This window comes from Canis lupus, chromosome 5, assembly GCF_011100685.1.
Source record: "Canis lupus familiaris isolate Mischka breed German Shepherd chromosome 5, alternate assembly UU_Cfam_GSD_1.0, whole genome shotgun sequence".
Taxonomy (NCBI): Eukaryota; Metazoa; Chordata; class Mammalia; order Carnivora; family Canidae; genus Canis; species Canis lupus.
In genome coordinates this window covers 56412280-56432996 of record NC_049226.1, presented here as the reverse complement: position 1 = coordinate 56432996, position 20717 = coordinate 56412280, and the positions used below count along the sequence as shown (strand labels likewise).

General features: G+C 40.1%; 1 protein-coding gene across 1 annotated transcript in view; it reads left to right on the top strand.

The window, feature by feature from the left end:
- Positions 1 to 7021: 7021 nt before the first annotated feature.
- The window catches only part of SCP2 (sterol carrier protein 2), a 103817-nt gene continuing 90121 nt past the window's right edge, over positions 7022 to 20717 (top strand). The window contains exons 1-5 of the mRNA XM_038537506.1: positions 7022 to 7109; positions 11415 to 11469; positions 12155 to 12226; positions 15922 to 16053; positions 16985 to 17049. Coding sequence (XP_038393434.1) covers positions 16029 to 16053; positions 16985 to 17049 — 90 coding nt within the window. The 5' untranslated portion in view covers positions 7022 to 7109; positions 11415 to 11469; positions 12155 to 12226; positions 15922 to 16028. The remainder of the gene's footprint in view (positions 7110 to 11414; positions 11470 to 12154; positions 12227 to 15921; positions 16054 to 16984; positions 17050 to 20717) is intronic.

The window sequence follows — 20717 nt, the reverse complement described above, 5'->3', positions numbered from 1 at the left end:
AAGTGGGCTCAGAGGAGCGGGACTAGAGTTTGGTGACGAAGAGTATCTTTGTCACTATGTCATGGTTGTATTATGATGATTGAATGGGGGTGTGTGAACCTTTTTCCACAAATGCCCAATAAACGTTATTTCATTTTAAAAATGTCATTTCATTTATTCATTCTGGCATTGTCCACATTAATGGACAATGCCATTCACTGCTTCACTGCCCAGGTTACACTTCAATCATTCCAATTTTATGATCAACAATTAGATTACAAAAATATTTGTGAATGTCAGTCTCTAGCTTCTGCTCCCACTACCCACCCAAACTGCTTTTGCCGAGGTCAGCAGTGGCCCTGATGAGTTCTTTCTGGGTGGATCAATAAAGAGTGTTCAGTGAATACTCTCTCCCCCACTTCCCACTTGTTAATGACCCAAAAGTCATTAACAATCCACACCTCCAACCAGTAGCTGGACTGTTGGGTGATCCAGAAATAAAATTCTCTCTTTTTAAAGTCATTGGTGCTTGCTGGGGTCACCACTGTGTCCATTAAAATCTAAACAGAAATGGACTCTCATTTCCTTCCTGGGTTTAGTGGGAATCTCTAAGTTCCCCTCTGTGACCTAAAAGATTAATTAGAGTTTACATCAGTCCTAGTCATTTTTCATCCCTTGCCTTTGCTTCCAATGAATTAATTCAGGTTATGGATCATCTGGCCATCCCTCTGTGTCCCTTTTCTATATATTACTGGACACAATTCCAATTCCTTCACTCCTTAAAGAATAACAGACACAGATTGTGTGAGAAAGAAAGGCTGGGGAGCAACTTTGGGACTCAACTTCTCACACTTCATGAGGTTAATGCTAACTGTTATAGACTGAATTAGGTGTCCCCCTAAATTCATATGTTGAAGTCCTACTCTCTAGTATGTCACAATGGGACTGTGTCTGGAGATAGGGACTTTAAAAAAGTAATTGAGTTAAAATGAGGTCATTAGGGTAAAACTTAATCTAATAATATGACTGATGTCCTTATAAGTAAAGGAAATTTGGACACAGATAGGAATAGAGGATAGACCATGTGAGACAGAGGGAGAAGATGGCCATTTAGAAGGCAAGGAGAGGCCTCAGACAAAATCAACCCTATTGAGGCCTTCATCTCAGACTTCCAGCTTCCAGAACTGTGAAAAAATGAATTTCTGTTAAGCCACCCAATCTATAGTACTTCATTGCGCAGCACTAGTAAACTAATATACCAATAAAAGAATTCCTTTTTGTTAAGAGGAAATCTGGTGCCTGGTTTTTAAAATAACAAGGTGCCCCCCTTCCTCTATATTATTATTGTTTCTGAGACTCCAGGGAAGATCAACAGAGGAGCAATGGGGATAGGACGAAAGTGGTAATAACGATATGGCCATAGGTAATAACATTTTGTCTCCTTTTTAATCCTGTTGGGTTTTTTTAAAAGATTTTATTTATTTATTCATGAGAGACACACAGAGGGAGAGAGAGGCAGAGACACAGGCAGAGGGAGAAGCAGGCTCCATGCAGGGAGCCCGATGCAGGATTTGATCCTGGGACTCCAGGATCATGCCCTGGGCTGAAGGGAGACGCTAAACCGCTGAGCCACCCAGGCGTTCCAAATCCTGCTGGTTGTAAGCAGAAATAATTCCTCAGTAATCCTTTTTTTTTTTTTTTTAAGATTTTATTTATTTATTTATTTATTTGAGAGAGAGAGCATAAATGGGGCGAGGGGTACAGGGAGAAGCAGACTCCCTGCTGAGCAGAGAGTCCAATGCAGAGCTCCATCCTGGAACCCTAGGATTATGACCTGAACAAATGGCAGTTTAACTGATTGAGCCACTCAGGTGCCCCCTCAGTAATCTATCCTGAACTATAGTTATAGTTTTAAAAGAATATACACAAAGCACTCACATTCCTGTGGAAATGTCTTTAATGGAGAACAATTGGCAATGTATCAGAATTATAATTTATCTCCTTTTTGATCCACAAATTCCAATTTTAGGAATTTCACCTATAGATATACCCACACAGGTATGCAATGGCACATGCACAAAATTATTTATTGCAGCATGTGGCATATACTAGCAAAAGACTTGGGGTGCCTGGGTGGCTCAGTTGGTTGAGCATCTGCCTTCAGCTTGGGTTGTGATCCTGGGGTCCTGGGATCAAGCCCCACATAGGACTCCCTGCTCAGTGAGGAGTCTGCTTCTCTCTCTATCCCTATCCAATGCTCATGCTTCTCTTTCTCTCAAATAAATAAAATCTTTAAAAAACATAGCAAAAGATTGAAAACAATCTTAACATGCATCAACAGAGGATTGGTTAAATAAAGTATGGTACATCCGTAAACTGAGCACTAGGCAGTTATAAAAAAAAAACCACACAAGAAGCTCTTTATGTACTGATAAAATCTTCAACATCTGTTGTATGAAAAATTCAAGATGTGAAATAGCATGTAAAGAAAGCTAAAATTTGTTATAGAGGGAGGTAACATTACTGAGGTGTGCATGTATGTATTTGGTTGTGGTTACATAAAATATTTCTACGATGAGGAGAGGAACTGGGAAACTGGGAATAAGGGTAGGAGGGAGAATTTTGAGTTTGACTTTTTGTCTTTTTTGAATCTTAATTCCTGTGTTGAGTATTATCTACCTCAAAAATAAAATGAAAACAAAACATGACAAAAATTAAAGACATGATACAATAAAAATAAAAGTAATACACAAAGTCAAAATATTCAAACAGTACAGATGGGTATGAAATTAAAAGAAAAAATGCCCCTCCTTCATACTGTATGCATTTAAAAGAATGTTTATTGGTTTTTTTTTTAAAGAGTTTATTTATTGGGGATCCCTGGGTGGCGCAGTGTTTAGCGCCTGCCTTTGGCCTAGGGTGTGATTCTGGAGTCTCAGGATCAAGTTCCACCTCAGACTCCCTGCATGGAGGCTCCCTATGGGGAGCTTGATGCTGAACTCAGTCCCAGGACTCCAGGATCAGGCCCTGAGCCAAAGGCAGATGCTCAATCACTGAGCCACTCAGGTGTCCCTAAAAGAATGTTTATTTTATTTTATCCAGCATTTCTGGGTGTTTCTTGGCAGGAGAATTTTTTTAAAGATTCATTTATTTGTGTGAGGGAGAGCACACATGTCAGTGGAGGTGGGGGGAGGGAGGCAGAGGGATAAGGAGAGAATCCTGAGCAGACTCCCCACTGAGCAAGGAGCCCAACATGGGGCTCCATTCCAGGATCCTGAGATCATGACCCAAACCAAAACCAAGAGCCAACTGCTCAACCAACAGAACCATCCAGGGTCCTCGGCAGGAGAGTTTTTTGATTATCTAGTCCTCCACACTGAAAATGAAAATGTTCTTTCCTAACATTTCCAGCAACTTTTATTTTCTTACTAGTGTCTTTCCACTTCCATGGCCTTCTACTTTGAAACCAATATCCAGGGGACAGCCAGGATTTGTTACATAATAATTAATCTGGATCTTGTGACTTCTTGTTCTGTTGGGTTGGTAGCCCTGTCTTATTTACCAGTTACATCACTAACTTTATTGGCTAATCAGAATTTCAAAAAAGAACTCTGCACTTAGTAAAAGCTTCTTCAGTGCCTTGCTTTGTGCTAGGGATTTTGCTCTACGGATAGGCAGGAAAAGGGCGGGGGGATTCTTTGCCCCTTCTCTGAGCAGCCAGGGATTTTACTAAATGGACCTACTCCTGGGCCAGTAGTTCTTTACCTAGTGTTGGGGGAGGGGAACTCCTTAGAATCACCTGGAAGGATATTTCTAAATGTTGATGCCTAGGCTTTACTCCCAGAGGCTCTGATTTGGTATGAAATGGGGTCTGGATATGGATGTTTTGAACCTATGGTGATTTTTATTGGGGGTAGTATGGTGAGTATAATCATAATTTCTATAAGGCCTTTTGAAATCATGAAAATATCCTGTGAACTCAAGGTCCATTTGGTTCCATTTCCCTCCTGGGGTAAGGCTGCCTCCCACTGTATCCCTGAGGCCAGTCAGCCTCAATTTGAATACATCTCTTCACCCAGAGACAGGGAACTTAACCCCCACAGAGGCAGCATGTTGCAGCCTCAGAACATTTTTGTTTGCCCCAAGTCCTTCCTTTGATCTTTCCTTTGGTCCTTCCTTTGGTCCTTCCTTGTAGCGACCCTGTTTTCCCCCTCCTGCCCAATGGTTTCTCTGCCAAGGAATTTCTATGAAATGAACACCTGGCCTTGCAGTCCTAGGAACAATGATAGGTGGTTTCCTAGGAGTGAACTTCCAGCTATTCTGATGCTTTATGTCCCAGAGATCCATAAGGAGCTTTTATCACAGACCCTAACAACAGGAAGGTGCCTCTTTACACATACACATACCCTTCTAATTTTTTTGTGGTAGTTATGTCCTAAAAGTTGCTGTGAACATTAAATTAGTGATTACTGGGAAGCCTGGGTGTCTCAGTGGTTGAGCATCTGCTTTTGGCTCAAGTTGTGATCCTGGGGGTCTGGGATTGAGTCGCACATCAGGCTCCCTGCAGGGAGCCTGCTTCTCCCTCTGCCTATGTCTCTGCCTCTCTCTATGTGTCTCTCATGAATAAATAAATAAATAAATTCTTAAAAAAATAAATTAGTAAATACTGAACCATTGCTCTTAGGAAAAACACAGAGTTAGACTTTTGGATGTCTCTGGTTTTGTCAACCTATCTATACATAACCTTCCTTGTTTTATGTTCTGTTTAACGGCACCTTATTTGATATATATTGTTGATTCGTTAACATTGAACTCAAGGCCTCTATAACTCAAGTCCGAACTAAGTTTATCTAACACCTATTTTCTTCATAAGGTATATCATACTTTTTTTTAAGCAATTAACTATCTTGGTTTAATTAATCATATTTCATAGAAGCTGAAAACACTAATTTCTCCTTTATTTTAATAACTAAAAGCCTACAAATTACAATCTGGAAAATACTATATAAAAGAGTCCTTGGGGCACGTAGGTGGCTCAGTCAGTTAAGCGGCTGCCTTTGGCTGAGGTCAGGATCCCAGGGTCCTGGGATGGAGCTGCCACCACCACCACCACCACCATCATCATCATCATCATCATTGGGCTCCCTACTCTGCAGGGAGCCTGCTTCTTCCGCTCCTGCTCCCCCTGAGAGTGTGCACTTTCTCAACTAAATAAATAAAATCTTTAAAAAATATTAAATTTTCATCTTCAATGAAATGAGCTTGGAAATAACATATATTCCAAGACACCGATACTACAGTTTTCGGATTCACAGTAAGATACACAGAATTACATCTGTAATTAATATGAATGCCAACATTTCAAACAATAATTTCTGTTACATGGCAAACAAAATCAAGAAAGCAACCATCAAACAAAGGAGACCCATAGCTTCAGCCAATGTCAATCTCAGGATAGCATATGAGATTAGCTGCTACTTCAGTGAAAGGTTTTTGGCGTAACCAATGATGAGGCTGCCAAAGACTGGCCCAATACCAGCTCCAGACCCACCCACTCTCACTGTTGCAGCACCAGCACCCATACATTTGGCAGCAGTACCAATGTTTCCGCAGATCCCACATTTACCTGTGTGCTACTGGCTTGGGACATAATACCACTATAAATTAGGAGTCCCTGCAGGGAACCTGTACTACATAAACTATTGGCAAAGACAAATCTCATTTCTGGGCATAATTTGCTAGAGCGAAACAAGAGAGAGTTTCAGATATTGACAAGGGAGGTCACATAACTAGTAAATGAATTTTGGTTATTTTATTTTGTATATTTTTTAAAGATTTTATTTATTTATTCATGAGAGACAGACACACAGAGAGAGGCAGAGACACAGGCAGAGGGAGAAGCAGGATCCACGCAGGGAGCCCGACGTGGGACTCGACCCTGGGCCTCCAGGATCGCGCCCTGGGCCGAAGGCGGCGCTTAACCGCTGAGCCACCCGGGCTGCCCCAATTTGGGTTATTTTAGATATGGTAAATTAGCAATTAACTATCTTGGTTTAATTAATCATATTTCATATAAGCTGAAAACACCGCACTCTTGCTGGTGTACGGCCCTAGGGGTTTTAACACCTGCACTGACTCAGGATGCAGAACCATTACAACACTCCACAGACGTATCTCGGGCCAACCCCTGCTCTCAAGTCAGTCTCAGGCGCCACTTCAGGCCACACTCCCTCTCATCATAGAGGACTTAAACCCAGATGGCTGTACTCGGTTATAAAGTCTTTTTCCGATGTTTGAGACGGACCTCATCCCCCACCGCCACGTGGGCCGCGGCCGAACCCAGCCCGCAGGGAACTACGCAACGCTCCCCTCGCTCAAAAGAGCGCGCCCTTCCGGCGCCTCTACGCACGCGCACGCGCCCCCCCGTTTTTTTCTCTTTCTCTCCTCACTGCGCGTGTCCCTCTGCCCCTCGCCGCCTCCCGCCCCGCCCCTCGCCGCCTCCCGCCCCGCCCCTCCCCGCCTCCCGCCCCGGAGCGATCGCCCGCGTCGCCGCAGCCTCAGTCCGTGCGCGCGCACGTCAGCGGCTCCAGGGTCTGCCGCTCTCGCCTCCGCCGGGCACGTCTGAGCCAACCCTATGGCGTCTCCGATCTGGGGCCCTGCGCCGGGTGTTCGTGGTGGGGGTTGGGATGACCAAGGTAAACGAGCCGCGGACCCCTGGAGGCGGGCTCCCTGGTCGGCTCTGGTCGGCAGAGGCCGAGGAGTCGGGGAGCCCCCAGGTGACCGGGAAGCGAGGAAGGGCAGATCAGGGCCTGGCGCTGCCCCGTGGTTTATCCTTCCTCCCGGGAGGGGGTCGCAGGCATCCCACTGCCCAGCTTCGGCGTCTTGACTCTTGGCTACTCGGATGGCTTGTGGTTTAGAACTGTCTCTGAACTATGACAGTGGCTGGGGGGTGTTCCTGCGGCCATTCCCCCCCCCCCCCCCTTCGTCCTTCCCTTTTCTCCCTGGATCAGAGTTGCTGACATACACCCCAGCATGACCCGAAGTCCACACCTCCTTTGCTTCTGAGTGAAGTTCCAGGTGTGTGGACTTTGGACGAGGCAAGACCTTCCTTACCCTGGAAAGGAAAGCAGGTAGGGAATGTCCCCCCCTGTATACCCAGGAGACTCCCTTGTAGGATCCTTTTACATCAGAAGTGAGGATGAGGAGGAGAAACACTTAAAGTTCAGTATGTTGGCACAAGAACATTAGTTAAGTTGGCACAAGCGGCAGGTTTTCTGGATCCTCCGACCACCTTTCTGTTCCGCAGGTGGTACTCTGCTTGGTTCTCAGGAAGCCAGGGGCTCCCAGTCTCGTTTCTTGGCCCCCCCACTGCTTTCACGTTCTGGTCATGCCACACTGCTGTTCGTTTCACCCCACACTGCTTTACATCTCTCCTGCTTTGCTTCTCTTGTTCTCACTCGGTGGCGCCTGAGACTGACTTGAGAGCAGGGGTTGGCCGGAAACCAGACTCTCACTGTACTTGGTTGACTTCAGATCTTCTCCAAGAAGTCTCTGATCCTTCTGACTTTCGAGGAGAGCCCTGCCTGTACTTACCTTTGCTTTGGTGCAGATATACCCAGCTGCTGGAAAGCTCAAGTTATATCGCTTCACCTTCACAAAAGACCTATGCTACTACCTTATTTTCATTAACTGAAATTCGAAGAGGATCTTTGGTTTTAGAAAAAGGCAAAAAGTGAAAATAGCATCCAGCGTTTGTTTTGCAGGGAGTTGTTAACAGAGGCAGAGAGCACTCCAAACAGCAGCCAGAGTGGAACTGTCAAGCTCCTTCCTTGGAAATATCCTCAACATCTTAGCCTTAAGCTGCCATCGCTTTGAACTGCCTCTGTGAGCCTCTGTGCTTTATCTTGATTTATTTGGTGTGTTCGTTATCAAGATGTGTCCTAAGGTATCCGCAAAGCCTAGAGGTTATGTTTTGGGGTCTGAGGACACTCAAAAAATTTTCCATTAAGTTAATGGTAATTCCTTCTTTATGACATTTCAGTTGATAGCAGGGGAAACCTATACTTATTATATTATACTGAAGTTCTCTGTTTATATGTTCATATTCTTCCTCAGCATGTAAGTTCCTCCAGGGTGAGTACCATGTCTAGTTTGTTGCTGAATATGTAGTACCTCGAGAATGCCTGGTGCTAAAGATCCTGAATGTTAGTTGGACAGTACTAAATGGATATGCTTTGAAAAGAGAAAAAAGAGAGAGTTTCTTTTTCTTCTTTCTTTCTTTCTTTTATTCTTTTTTTTTCTTCTTTCTTCTTTCTTTTCTTTCTCCTTATTTCCTTCCTTCCTTACTTCCTTCCTTCCTTCCTTCCTTTCTTTTTTTCTTTCTCTCTTTCTCTCTTTCTTTCTTCTTTCTTTCTTTCTTTCTTTCTTGATTTTATTTATTTATTTGACAGAGAGACCCAGAGAGCACAAGTGCAGGTGGGAGGAATGGCAGAGGGAGAAGGAGAAGCAGGTCCCCCACTGAGCAGAAAGCTCATCGTGGGGCTTGACGTGGGGCTCGACGTGGGGTTCAATCCCAGGACCCCGGAATCATGACCCGAGCTGAGCTGAAGGTAGACCACTTGAGCCACACAGGCGCCCCTGAAAGAGAGTTTCTAAGTAGAAGTGCTCTTCCTGAGAAAACAGCCTAAAATCTTTTATTATCTTACCAAATGGGGTGAGAGTACATAATTTGATCAAAACATATAAGTAGAAAAGTCAACTAATCATTATGAAGCAGATACTTGGAGCTCATCCTATTGTTTCATAGGAGAGGGGACTTCTAATATAGGTGGACAGTAAAAGCCTTTTTTTTTTTTTTTTTAAATATTTTTTTTCAACTTTTATTTATTTATGATAGTCACAGAGAGAGAGAGAGAGAGGCAGAGACACAGGCCGAGGGAGAAGCAGGCTCCATGCACCGGGAGCCCGATGCGGGATTCGATCCCGGGTCTCCAGGATCGCGCCCTGGGCCAAAGGCAGGCGCCAAACCGCTGCGCCACCCAGGGATCCCAATAAAAGCCTTTTCAGTATGATATTAATGTAGTCAGATCCTCCCTTGGCTGTTGAGTATCTGATTATATTGGCTGTAGAGAGAAGCACAGAACTTTCTAACCCTTTGAGAAGTAGTTTGTTTCTTTTTCGAAGTTAAGAGGTGGGGGTGTGGGCGGTATTAGTTACAGTCCTGAGGGAAGAGACTGGGAATGTGAAGTGGAGGAAGACCTATAGATTTAAAAAGAATCAAAAGACCCACAAAATTTTGATAAACGGGCAAGACTAAACTGTACTGTCTACAGATAAACATTTGGATGATAAAATTATGAAATATCATAAGGGAGTGATTATGGTAAGGGCACAATAACTACCTTGAGGATAGAATGGAGATTAAGTTTGAGACTGAGTGCTTAGAAGAGTTTCTGCAATAGAAGGCAAAGTTCAGTTTTTTGGTCTGGGTCGTAGTGTCAAAGAAGGAAAAATAGACGCTAGGCTAGGTAAAGCATCAGGACAGATTTCAGTCAGTAATATACTATTGGGAAAGGGAAGGTCCAGTGTGAACTGAATTCAATATTGATTAATTCAGAGGTGACTGGCTGTTTTAAAGGGAAAATGAGGGAATAGAGAGTGAATTGGAGCTCAGTAGGGAAGTGAAAACTTGTAAGTAGTGGGCAGGGGGGCTTGGTCTATGTGGAATCCATCTGGATTTGCTAACTGGTGCTTATTCAAACTTAGGCTCCTCCTCTCCCACAGAGACTTGGAGACAGAGAAGTATCTTCTGGTGTTTGTGGGAACAAATAGTAACTTCTTTTCAGTAGCATTGAGACACTTTAAGTAGGGCTAGGGTCATCTAGGGATGTGAGCTGTTAGAAATTGTTAGTGTTTAAGTCTTTATAGACCAGAGTGGAGGCTTAGTCAAAAGGGCTCAGAGGAGTGTGGCTAGGGTAGAACGGGAGAAGAGAATCTTTGTCAGTGGTTGCAAGAATGTTTGCCTTAACAATAATTCACTAAGATATGTATATACATACATACATACACACACACACACACACTTTTATTAGTTAAATAAAAACCTTTTAAAAAGGCTAAAACTTTATTTTTTTAGATTTTATTTATGCATTTGAGAGACACACACAGAAACAGATGGAGAGGACGAGCAGAGAGAGAGGGGAAGCAGACTTTCTGCTGAATGGGGAGTCTGATGCAGGGCTCTATCCCAGGACTACAGACAGGGCTTATCCCAGGACCCTGAGATCATGACCTGAGCTGAAGTCAGATGCTTAACCAACTAAGTAAGCCACGCAGGCACTCCTAAAACTTACTTTTTTTTTTTTTACTATTACTTCTTAACGCCTATTTATTTATTTATTTATTTGTGATCTCTACACCCAATATGGGGCTTGAACTCACAACCCCGAGATCAAGAGTCTCATGTTCTACTGACTGAGCCAGCCAGATGCCCCCAAAAGATTAAAACTCTTAAGGCAGTTGGGGGCACCTGGGTGGCTCAGTGGTTGAATGTCTGCCTTCTGCTCAGGTCGTGATCCCAGAGTCCTGGGATCGAGTTCTGCATTGGGTTCCCTGCTCAGTGGGAAGCCTGCTTCTCTCTCTGCCTATATCTCTGGCTCTCTGTGTCTCTCATGAATAAATAAATAAAATCTTTAAAAAAATGAATGAGGCAGTTGATAAGAAAAAGAAAATTGTCCCATAAAGGAACTGTAACCATAGCACACAACTTGGCCCAGTGTTAAATATTTACTTGATAAGGTGAACACTGAGTACTGATTTAATAAAAAATTATTTATTCAGTTGTGTAAGCAGGATGGGGGATGTGTAAATGTACATGTGCGGGGGCCTAAGAGACCTAATCTCCACTGGCCCTTATTGGAGATTGTGGTATAATTTCTTAAATTGATAAAGATATAATAGTATAGAATATTTATAAATGCAGCAGTTTATAGAAGAAAAAATATCTAAGAGTTAAAAGTGGATGTTTGGGGAACAAGTAAGACTAGTGTGTGGAGAGTAGTCAAACAGGATTGCCATTTTTTATTTTAAGCCTTATTATAAGCCTCATGGTGCTTTTTGTTTGTTTGTTTTGCATTTATTTGATTAAAAAAAAACATGCTAAGAAAATAGAACATTACCAGCACCTCAGAAATATCCTTTTTGCTCTTTTTCAGTCACTGGCTCCTCACCTGCAAAGGCTTACCATTATGCTGACTTCTCACCTTTAATACTGTAGATTAGTAAGGACAAAGAACATGATATCAGAGTCCAGGAACATGATAGGCGCTTAGTATGTTTTTGTTAAATTTAATAGATGAATGAATTTTTGCAGGGCTCTGTTGTGAGAAAAATCTAACTGTATTTCTTCTATTTATTATCTCCTTCTATATTTCTAGTTCCTGAAGCCTGGAGTTGAGAATTTAGACTACCCTGACTTGGCAAGAGAAGCAGGTAATAAAATTTAGATCTTTGAACATTAGAGTTATTATATAGTCTATCTTGGTTGTAGAGTAGCCTTGCAACCATAAAAAGGAGCCTCAGTCAAGGAAGAGGAATCTATATAGGCAATTGCTACTGATTCATTAGAAAGGACAAAGGGAAAAGAGTTTGGGCATTCTTTGCTAGATAGCCAGGGCAAACAGTGGCCTGATATTATGTACTGTCCAGCTGTTTGCTGGGACATCGAAGGGCTCTGTGGCAGTGTCCCACCACCCCACATTCCCCCGCCCCTAGTAATGATATTCATAGTTTTGTCCTTTAGATGTGCAGTGGACCTACAGAGATGAGTAAGACAAGGACCTTGCCATTAAGGAGCTTTAAGACTTTGGGATTTAAAAAAAAAAAAAAAAAGACTTTGGGATTTAATGTATTTATAGTTACGTGTACAGTTAGGACAGAAGATGTTAAGTATCAAAAAGCAGGTGTGAAAAAGTAGTAGCTTAGAGGAAGAAATAGAGGAAGAAATAGTTACTTCTGAATGTAGGGATCTGAGATGACTTGATGAAGGATTTGTCATTTGAATTGAACAGGGACTATTTAGAGGTAGATCTACTCTGGGAAAACTCTAAACTTAGTTTTGACTCACCTAAAGAAAATACTCAAAGCACTCTTTGATAAAACCTTTTTGTTTTTATAGGCCAGAAGGCTTTAGCTGATGCACAGATCCCTTATTCGGTAGTGGAACAGGCATGTATTGGCTACGTTTATGGTATGTGGTAAACTATATATTTTTTTAATGTTTCACCTAATCTAGCAGCAGCTTCATGAACAATTCGGAGGCCTTTGTGAATTTTAACCTTCCATACTCAGAATTCAGAGTCTTATTCCCATCATTCCTAGATTACCATTGTGTGCCAGCCTAGTTAGTATATGTTTTTTTGCTATTGTTTATTGCCAAAACAGGAAGTAAATTAAAATACATTATCTTTGAAAAAGAAAAAAATTACCCATAGTTCTACCATGTAAAGATAATAACTGTTTAGAAGATAAACGTTTGCTCTTTTATGACCTTAAAGTTTGTATTTATTGACTTTTTTGTATTCAAGAAAATTTCTTCGTTAAACTTTTTCCTATTTAGGAAAACAGTATACACTAATTGTAAAACAAAAACAAAAAACAAAAACAAAACCCAACAAAAAACAGGAACACACAAAAAAAAAAAGCAAGAAAAAAGTCACCTGTAATCCCATTGTCCAGTCCAGAAATTATTACCATTAATTTTTTTATGTAATCCTCCAGTGAATATGAATGTATGTAATTATGCATGCACATGGAATTTCCTCTGAAAGAAAACAAGATCAGTTAAATGTCTGCCTTGGGCTCTGGTGATGATCTCAGGGTCCTGGGATCAAGACAGGCTCTCTGCTCAGCAGGGAGCCTGCTTCTCCCTCTCCCTCTGCCTACCACTCGCCCTTCTTGTGCTTGTGCTCCCCCCTCCTGTCAAATAAATAAGTAAAAACATAAGAAAAAGAAAATAAATAAAATAAAACATGGAAAAAAGTTGTAGTCAAATTGAGTCTATGTGAGGCATGGTTTTGAAGCAATCCTTTGAAAGAAGAAAGAAAAGAAAAAGGAAGAAGAAGAAAGAAGAAGGAGGAGAAGGAGGAGGAGGAGGAGGAGGAGAAGAAGAAGAAGAAGAAGAAGAATTAAAAGAGAAAGAAAGAAAATAAGATCTTGGAGCACCTAGCTGGCTCACTTAAAAGAGCATGCAACTCTTAATCTCTGGGTTGTGAGTTTGATCCCCATGTTGGGTGTAAAGATTACTTAAATAAATAAAATTAAAAAAAAAAGAAAAAAAAAGTGAAGATCCCAGCATACATACCTTTGGTAATCTACTTTTCTATTTTCTCATCTTCCCCATTAAGTCTTTCTTTATATTATTATTAACATTTTTTCGATTAAGTTTTTTTTTTCTGGAATAGATAAAATATTTACATGATACAAAAATACCAATAGTGGATGGTTATATAGTGGAAAGTCTCACTCTTATTCCGGTTTCCCTGTCACATGGTTCCCTTCCCTTAGATAGCCAATTTCACTAATTTCTAGTCTTTTCAGAGGTGATTTGTACATACAAGTGGGTGTGAGTATGTAAGTTCCCCTTTCCCCTTTCTTTTGTTACACACATAGTAGCATGATAAACACACTATTTTGTTTTTTTTTTGTTTTTTTTTTTTTTTTTTAAATTTTTATTTATTTATGATAGGCACACAGTGAGAGAGAGAGAGAGGCAGAGACACAGGCAGAGGGAGAAGCAGGCTCCATGCACCGGGAGCCTGACGTGGGATTCGATCCCGGGTCTCCAGGATCACGCCCTGGGCCAAAGGCAGGCGCTAAACCGCTGCGCCACCCAGGGATCCCTAAACACACTATTTTGTATCTTGATTTTTCTTTTTCTTTTTTTTTTTTTTTTTTTTTTTTTTAATTAGTAGTTCTTGGCTACTGCTCCAAATTGTATCATAAAGAGCTTCCTTGGTCTTTCTCTTTTTATGATAGCGTAAAATTCCATTGCACAGATGTATCATAAAATCCACTGCCTTTTTTGTTTTGTTTTGTTTTAAAGAGAGAGAGAGTGCATGCACTTATATGCACTAGAGCAGGGAGAGAGGCAGTGAGTGGGGAGGGGCAGAGTGAGAGGAAGAAAGAGAACTTTTTTTTTTTTTTAAGATTTTTATCTATTTATTTGAGAGAGAGAGAGAGAGAGAGAGAATGTGCAAGAGAAAGTACAAGCAGGGACGCCTGAGTGGCTCAGCGATTGGGTGTCTGCCTTTGCCCAGGATCCGGAATCGAGTCCCACATCCGGCTCCTTGCGTGGACCCTGCTCCTCCCTCTGCCTATGTCTCTGCCTCTCTCTCTGTGTCTCTCATGAATAAATAAAGTCTTTAAAAAAAAAAGAGAGAGAGAAAGTACAAGCAGAGGGGAGGAGTAGAGGGAGAGGGAGAGCCCCGTGTGGGATCATGACCTGAGCCGAAGGCAGATGCTTAACCAACTGCCCAAGTGCCCAATCCACTGCATTTTAATGGACAATTAGAATGCCCAGTCTTTTTGTAGCATTTTTATTTATTTTTTTAAGTTTTATTTTTTATTTTTATTTATTTATTCATGAGACACACACACACACACACACACAGGCAGAGACACAGGCGCAGGGAGAAGCAGGCTCCATGCAGGGAGCCCGATGCGGGACTCCATCCCCGAACTCCAGGATCACTCCCTGAGCGGAAGGCAGACGCTTAACCGCTGAGTCACCCAGGCGTCCCTTTTGTAGCATTTTTAATGATTGCATGATTTTCTAGTTTTGGGGATTTACTACAGTTTATTTAGTAGTTGTAATGATATCCTGTTTGTGGACATTTTGTGTATTTATTGGACATTTAAAATTGTTTCTAATTTCTACTTATCATAAAAGGCTATAGTAAGCATTACCGTAGATGAATCTTTGTGCTTATTTGTGATTATCATTATTATTATTATTATTATTATTTTTGGAGATTTCAAGGTATAAAGAGAATCCTCAAAAGGAAATTTATTAGGTCAAAGAGGTTCACAATGTACTTATTCAAAAGAAGGTCCTGAACCTTGCTGTTTTCCCTGAAGACTTTTTTTTTTTAAGATTTTATTTATTTATTCATACATACACACACACACACACACACACACACACACACACACACACACAGAGGCAGAGACATGCAGAGACAGAAGCAGGCTCCATGCAGGGAGCCCAAAGTGGGACTCAGTCCCAGGTCTCCAGGATCACATCCCAGGCTGCAGGCGATGCTAAACCGCTGCGCCACGGGGGCTGCCCATCCCTAACGACTTCTTGGAGAGTCTGTACCTTCAGGTATTCCTATCATATCGCTCCAGCATGCCTGCCTTGGTGTCCATGTGACTTGGGAAAGGGAGTCAAAAGTGTATTCAGCTTGCATCACTGTTTTTCTGGAGCACCCTGCCATACAGGATCTTTTAAACTTTTTGAAGTTGTAGAACCTTTATATGAAGAGAAAATCATAGCCTTTTAATCAATTGGTGTTGTTTTAAAGATTCATAGCTGAGGTATAAATGAAACATTGCTTCCTTTATCATGTAGTCCTAGCCAGTTTGAATTGTTTGCTATTACTTGGTCATTTCTCGACTCTCCTACATCTGTAACACGTAAAGAAAGTATACATATACTGTGTTTTGAGGACTTTTTATATTTGGAATGTAAGTAATGCTTAATTCTAAAACTGTTTCTGAATAAGATGTCAGTAGTTTACTGTTGTGCCTAAGCACGTGTGTCTGTGCTAGGCAAAGGCATAACACTGAAAAAAAAAAAAACCCTAATGTGGTATCCTGTGTTACATTGCAGCTTCATAAATTCCCATGTTGCAGATATTACAGTTTTTGTTTCTTTTTATACAGGTAACTCTACCTGTGGGCAGAGGTCTATCTATCACAGTTTGGGACTGACTGGAATTCCTATAATAAATGTCAACAATAACTGTGCCACTGGTTCTACTGCTTTGTTTATGGCCCGGAATCTGATTCAGGGTGGTGAGGATCGCTTATTTGTCTGGTGTGCTTAAATAGATATGAGGTTATTGCCCCCTCCTTTCATCAGTTCTCTTTTCCCTTTCCTTTCCTTTTTCCTTTTTTTTCCTTTCTCCTTTCCTTTACTTATTCTTTCCCCTTTCCTTCCTTTCAGTAGGCTCTGTGCCCAGCATGGAGTCCAAGACAGGGCTTGAACTCACAACTCTGAGATCAGGACCTGAGCTGAGGGGCACCTGGTGGCTCAGCCATTGAACGCCTGCCTTCGGCTCAGGACATGATTCTGGGATCGAGTCCCACATGGGGCTCCTTGCTAGAAGCCTGCTTCTCTCTCTGCCTATGTCTCTGCCTCTCTCTCTCTCTCTCATGAATAAATAAATAAAAAAATTGAAAAGATTTTGATTAGGATCCTTTAAACATTTTAAAAATTTTCTTTAGTATTGTAAAATTCAAAATTAGCTGTTTATTTTTCATTGAACCATATTTCCATATTAATAAAAAGTTTTGTTAGCATATTGGGAATCAAAGGAAAAATTAATACTTTCCTAATTTTTCCTCTTACTGAGAATCATGTAGGGGCACCTGGATGGCTCAGTCCTTTAGGTATCTACCTTTGGCTCAGGTCATGATCCCAGGATCCTGGGATTGAGAGCCTGCACTGGGCTCCCTGCTGGGTGGGGAGTCTCCTCCTTCTTCCCCTCTGTCCCTCCTCCCTGCTTGTGCTCTCTCTTGGTCTCTTTGTCTCAAATAAATAAATAAATAAAATCTTAAAAAAAATAGAATCATGTAAGAATTTTCCCTAATTTTTTGCTTATTAAACATTTTATAGAGTTATAGCATCTTTTTCCATTTTATATAAATTCCTTAAAGTACTTAATGATACTTTGCTAGGTGTCTGAAAATTTAATTTTCCCTAATAGTTACATTTTCTTTCAAGGTGTGGCAGATTGTGTCTTGGCTCTTGGGTTTGAGAAGATGGAGAAGGGAGCCATTTTATTAAATGTGAGTCTTATTTACTGTTATTCTGGAGTTGTTAAAACACAGCGAGAATACTTTGCCTATCTGACTATTGTAAATAGAACCTGTTAAAAAGCATTATAAAGCATAATTTGGCATAGTTATTAAATGAGCTGATACAATTCACAATCTGAAAAGTGACATTGGATATATATGCATAAATTCTGGTATATTAGAGCAGTAAAGAATCAGAGAGATAATTTCGTTTAACTTTTTTGTCAGTAATGAAACCGATGTTCAGAGAGGTCAAATAATCGAATTTGAGGTGACTTACCTATTTAACTTGTGAGTTATTAATTCAAAAATTAATTCCATTTAACATTGAAGAGGATAACTAAAGTGTGGGACTTATGATTCTGGTAATGGGAAGCCAGGTTATTTGAACCAATTCTACCAATGACAGTTAAGATATTTGAATAGGATATAAACAAAAAAATCCTAAAGGCATTCATGTGCTAAAGAGAGAAGGGAATTGCAGGATCAGTATTTGAAGCTGCTTTTACCTTGAATGCCTTTGATCAGGAAGTTGTGAGCTTCAGTTTTGATGGCCCCCTAGAATGAAGAGGAAAGTAGTCAAAACTGAGGTCCTCCCATGATCAGAAGTTTAATATCCACTCCCCACATTAAACTGGGGCTCTGCTGGGACAAACCCTTGGGTAAGTGTGAACCCCCCAAAAAACTGTCCTCCTTCCCTATGCCCTCTTTTCCACACTTTCATGAGATTACAAGGAGAGTTGGCATGGCCCTGTGTAGAACAGGGGTGAATAAGAGAGGGAAAGAAATCCCCCAGAAAAACCTTTCACTGATAATTAATAAACTACAAGCTAGTCCTTATTGAGATTGCTACCAAAATTCTCATTACAGAGCAGTCAAAAAAAACAAAACAAAACAAAAAAAACAAACCATAAATTTGAATTGAGGCTAAATTGGTTCCAGAATGGTAGTTACTTAGGCACTTCACAGACATAAGTGTGAATTTGCTTTTGGAGGAAAGCATTTTCTTTTGGAAACTTTGAGAACTCTTCAAGTAATTTTCTAAGACATGGAGTCAAAGATAAGCAGGCATTAAAGGATCAAGGCACCATAATTGGGAACCAGGAGAAAGAAGGCACAGGAAAAAGTGATCTCAGACCTCAGAAACTGGATTTCTTGAACGTAGATTTAGACACACTATGTTTAAAGGAATAAAAGACAAGCTTGGAAATATCCTAAGGACATAGGAAACTGCTAAAAGGGACATTATAGACATGAAAACAAATAGAGTTTTTAGAAGAGAAAAATAAAATAATAAAAATTAATAAATCAAAATTAAGAAATCAAAAAGATACAGATTGTACAGATTGTACATAACTGAAAAGAGAATTAGTGAAACTGGACTAGATTAAAAATAATTATTTAGAATACATTTTAAAGAGAAAAAAGATGAAAAATTGGCAGGATGTTAAATGGAAGACAGTGTGATAAGATATAATTATGTTTGATTGAATTAATGGAGAAGTGGTGAGAAAGTAAGGCATGGACATTTTGTTTATCTTCTTTAAAAAACAGCATTGAATTTCACTCATTTCTATTTGCTTTTTTTCTCTTTCATTTATTTCCATTCTGATCTTTGTTATTTTCTTTTTCTACTGACTTTGGGCCTTGTTTGTGTGTCTTTTTCTTGTTCCTTGAGGTGTAAAGTTAAATGGGTTTTTTGTTTGTTTTTGTGTGGTTTATATTGTGATTTTTCTTGTTTCTCAGTGGAGTTTATCACTATGTACTTCCCTCTTAGAACTGCTTTTGCTGCATTCTGTAAATTTTTGTTGTTGTGTTTCCATTTTCATTCATCTTAAGATACTTTTTGATTTCTTTTTTTTATTTCTTTGACCCTTTGGTTGTTCAGTAGCGTGTTAATTTCCACTTGTTTGTGAATTTTTAGTTTTCTTCTTGTAGTTGATTTCTAGTTTTAAACCATTGTGGTTGGAAAAGATGCTTGATGATTTCAGTCTTCTTAAATTTATTAAGACTTGTTTTGTGGCCTACCACATGATTTATTCTGGAGAATATTCCATGTGTACCACAGAAGAATGTATATTCTATTGCTTCTGGGTGGAATGTTCTGTATATGTCTGTTAAGTCCATCTGGTCCAATGTTTCCTTATTGATTTTCTGTCTGCATAATCTATCGATTGATACAAGTAGGGTATTAAAGTTCTCTGTACAATACTATTACTGCATTGCTGTCCACTTCTCTCTTTAGGTCTGTTGACATTTGGTTTATATATTTAGGTGCTCCTGTCTTAGGTGTATGAATAATTACAAATATTATGTTGTCTTGTTGGATTGACCCCTTTGTCATTGGGTGGCTGGTTTTGAGGTTTTAAAGCTGACTTAAAATAATAAGACCAAACATAATTATACTTTAATAAGTATATCAACATGTGAATGTGGAGGACAGCCAAAATAATGAAGTGTTTTTCTTTAGATTGAATATTTGAAAAAAAAAAGATTGAATATTTGAATCTTATGTGTAACAAATAGAAGTAAGTTTTAGTTTATCCTGTATAATGACCTTTGTCACTTATTTTAGTCTTTAAGTCTGTTTTATCTGATATAACTATAGCAATCTCAGCTTTCTTTTGGTTTTCACTTGCATAGAAAGTCTTTTTCCATCCCTTTACTTTTTTTTAATGCACATTTTAAAAATTTAAATTCAATTAATTAGCATGTAATATATTATTGGTGTCAGTGGTAGAGGTTAGTGATTCATCAGTCTTATATAACACCTGGTACTCATTACATCATATGCCCTCCTTAATGTCCATCACTCAGTTACCCCATCTCTCCACCTCCTCCCCTCCAGTGATCCTCAGTTTGTTTCCTATGATTAAGAGTCTTTTATGGTTTGTCTCCCTCTCTGATTTTGTCTTGTTTTATTTTTTCCTCTCTTCCCATATGATCTTCTGTTTTGTTTCTTAAATTCCACATATGAGTGAGATATGATACTTGTCTTTCTCTGATTGACTTATTTCGCTTAGCATAATATCCTCTAGTTCCATCCACTCCATCCCTTTACTTTTAATCTCTATGTCTTTACATCTAAAGTGATTCTCTTATAGGCAGCATATGGATGGGTCTTGTCTTTTTATTCATTCAGCCACTCTGTCTCTTGATTGGAGAATTATTTTATTTATATTTAAAGTAATTATTGATAGGTATGGGCTTACTGACATTTTTAAAAAAAAAGATTTTATTTATTTATTTTGAGAAAGAGAGAGGGAAAGAGTGAGAGTGCATGGACAGGGAGGAGTGGCAGACAGAGATGGAGAAGCAGACTTCTTGCTGAGTAGGGAACCTGATGTGGGGCTTGATTCCAGGACCCTGAGATCCTGACCTGAGCCAAAAACCAAGAGTTGGATGCTCAACTGACTGAGCCACCTAGGTACCCCTGTTTTTTTTTTAAGTTTTATTTTTTTAAATAATCACTACACTCAACATGGGGCTTAGACTCATGACCTCAAGATTAGGAGTTGCATGCTCTTCTGACTGAGCTAGCTAGGCGTCCCTAAAACTAGAGCCATTGTTAGAAAACGAGTTGAAGATAACTTTTAGCCTATTCATCGAAGATTATACTATTTATCTAATTTATGAGGTCAATCTGATTCAGTTCTCTG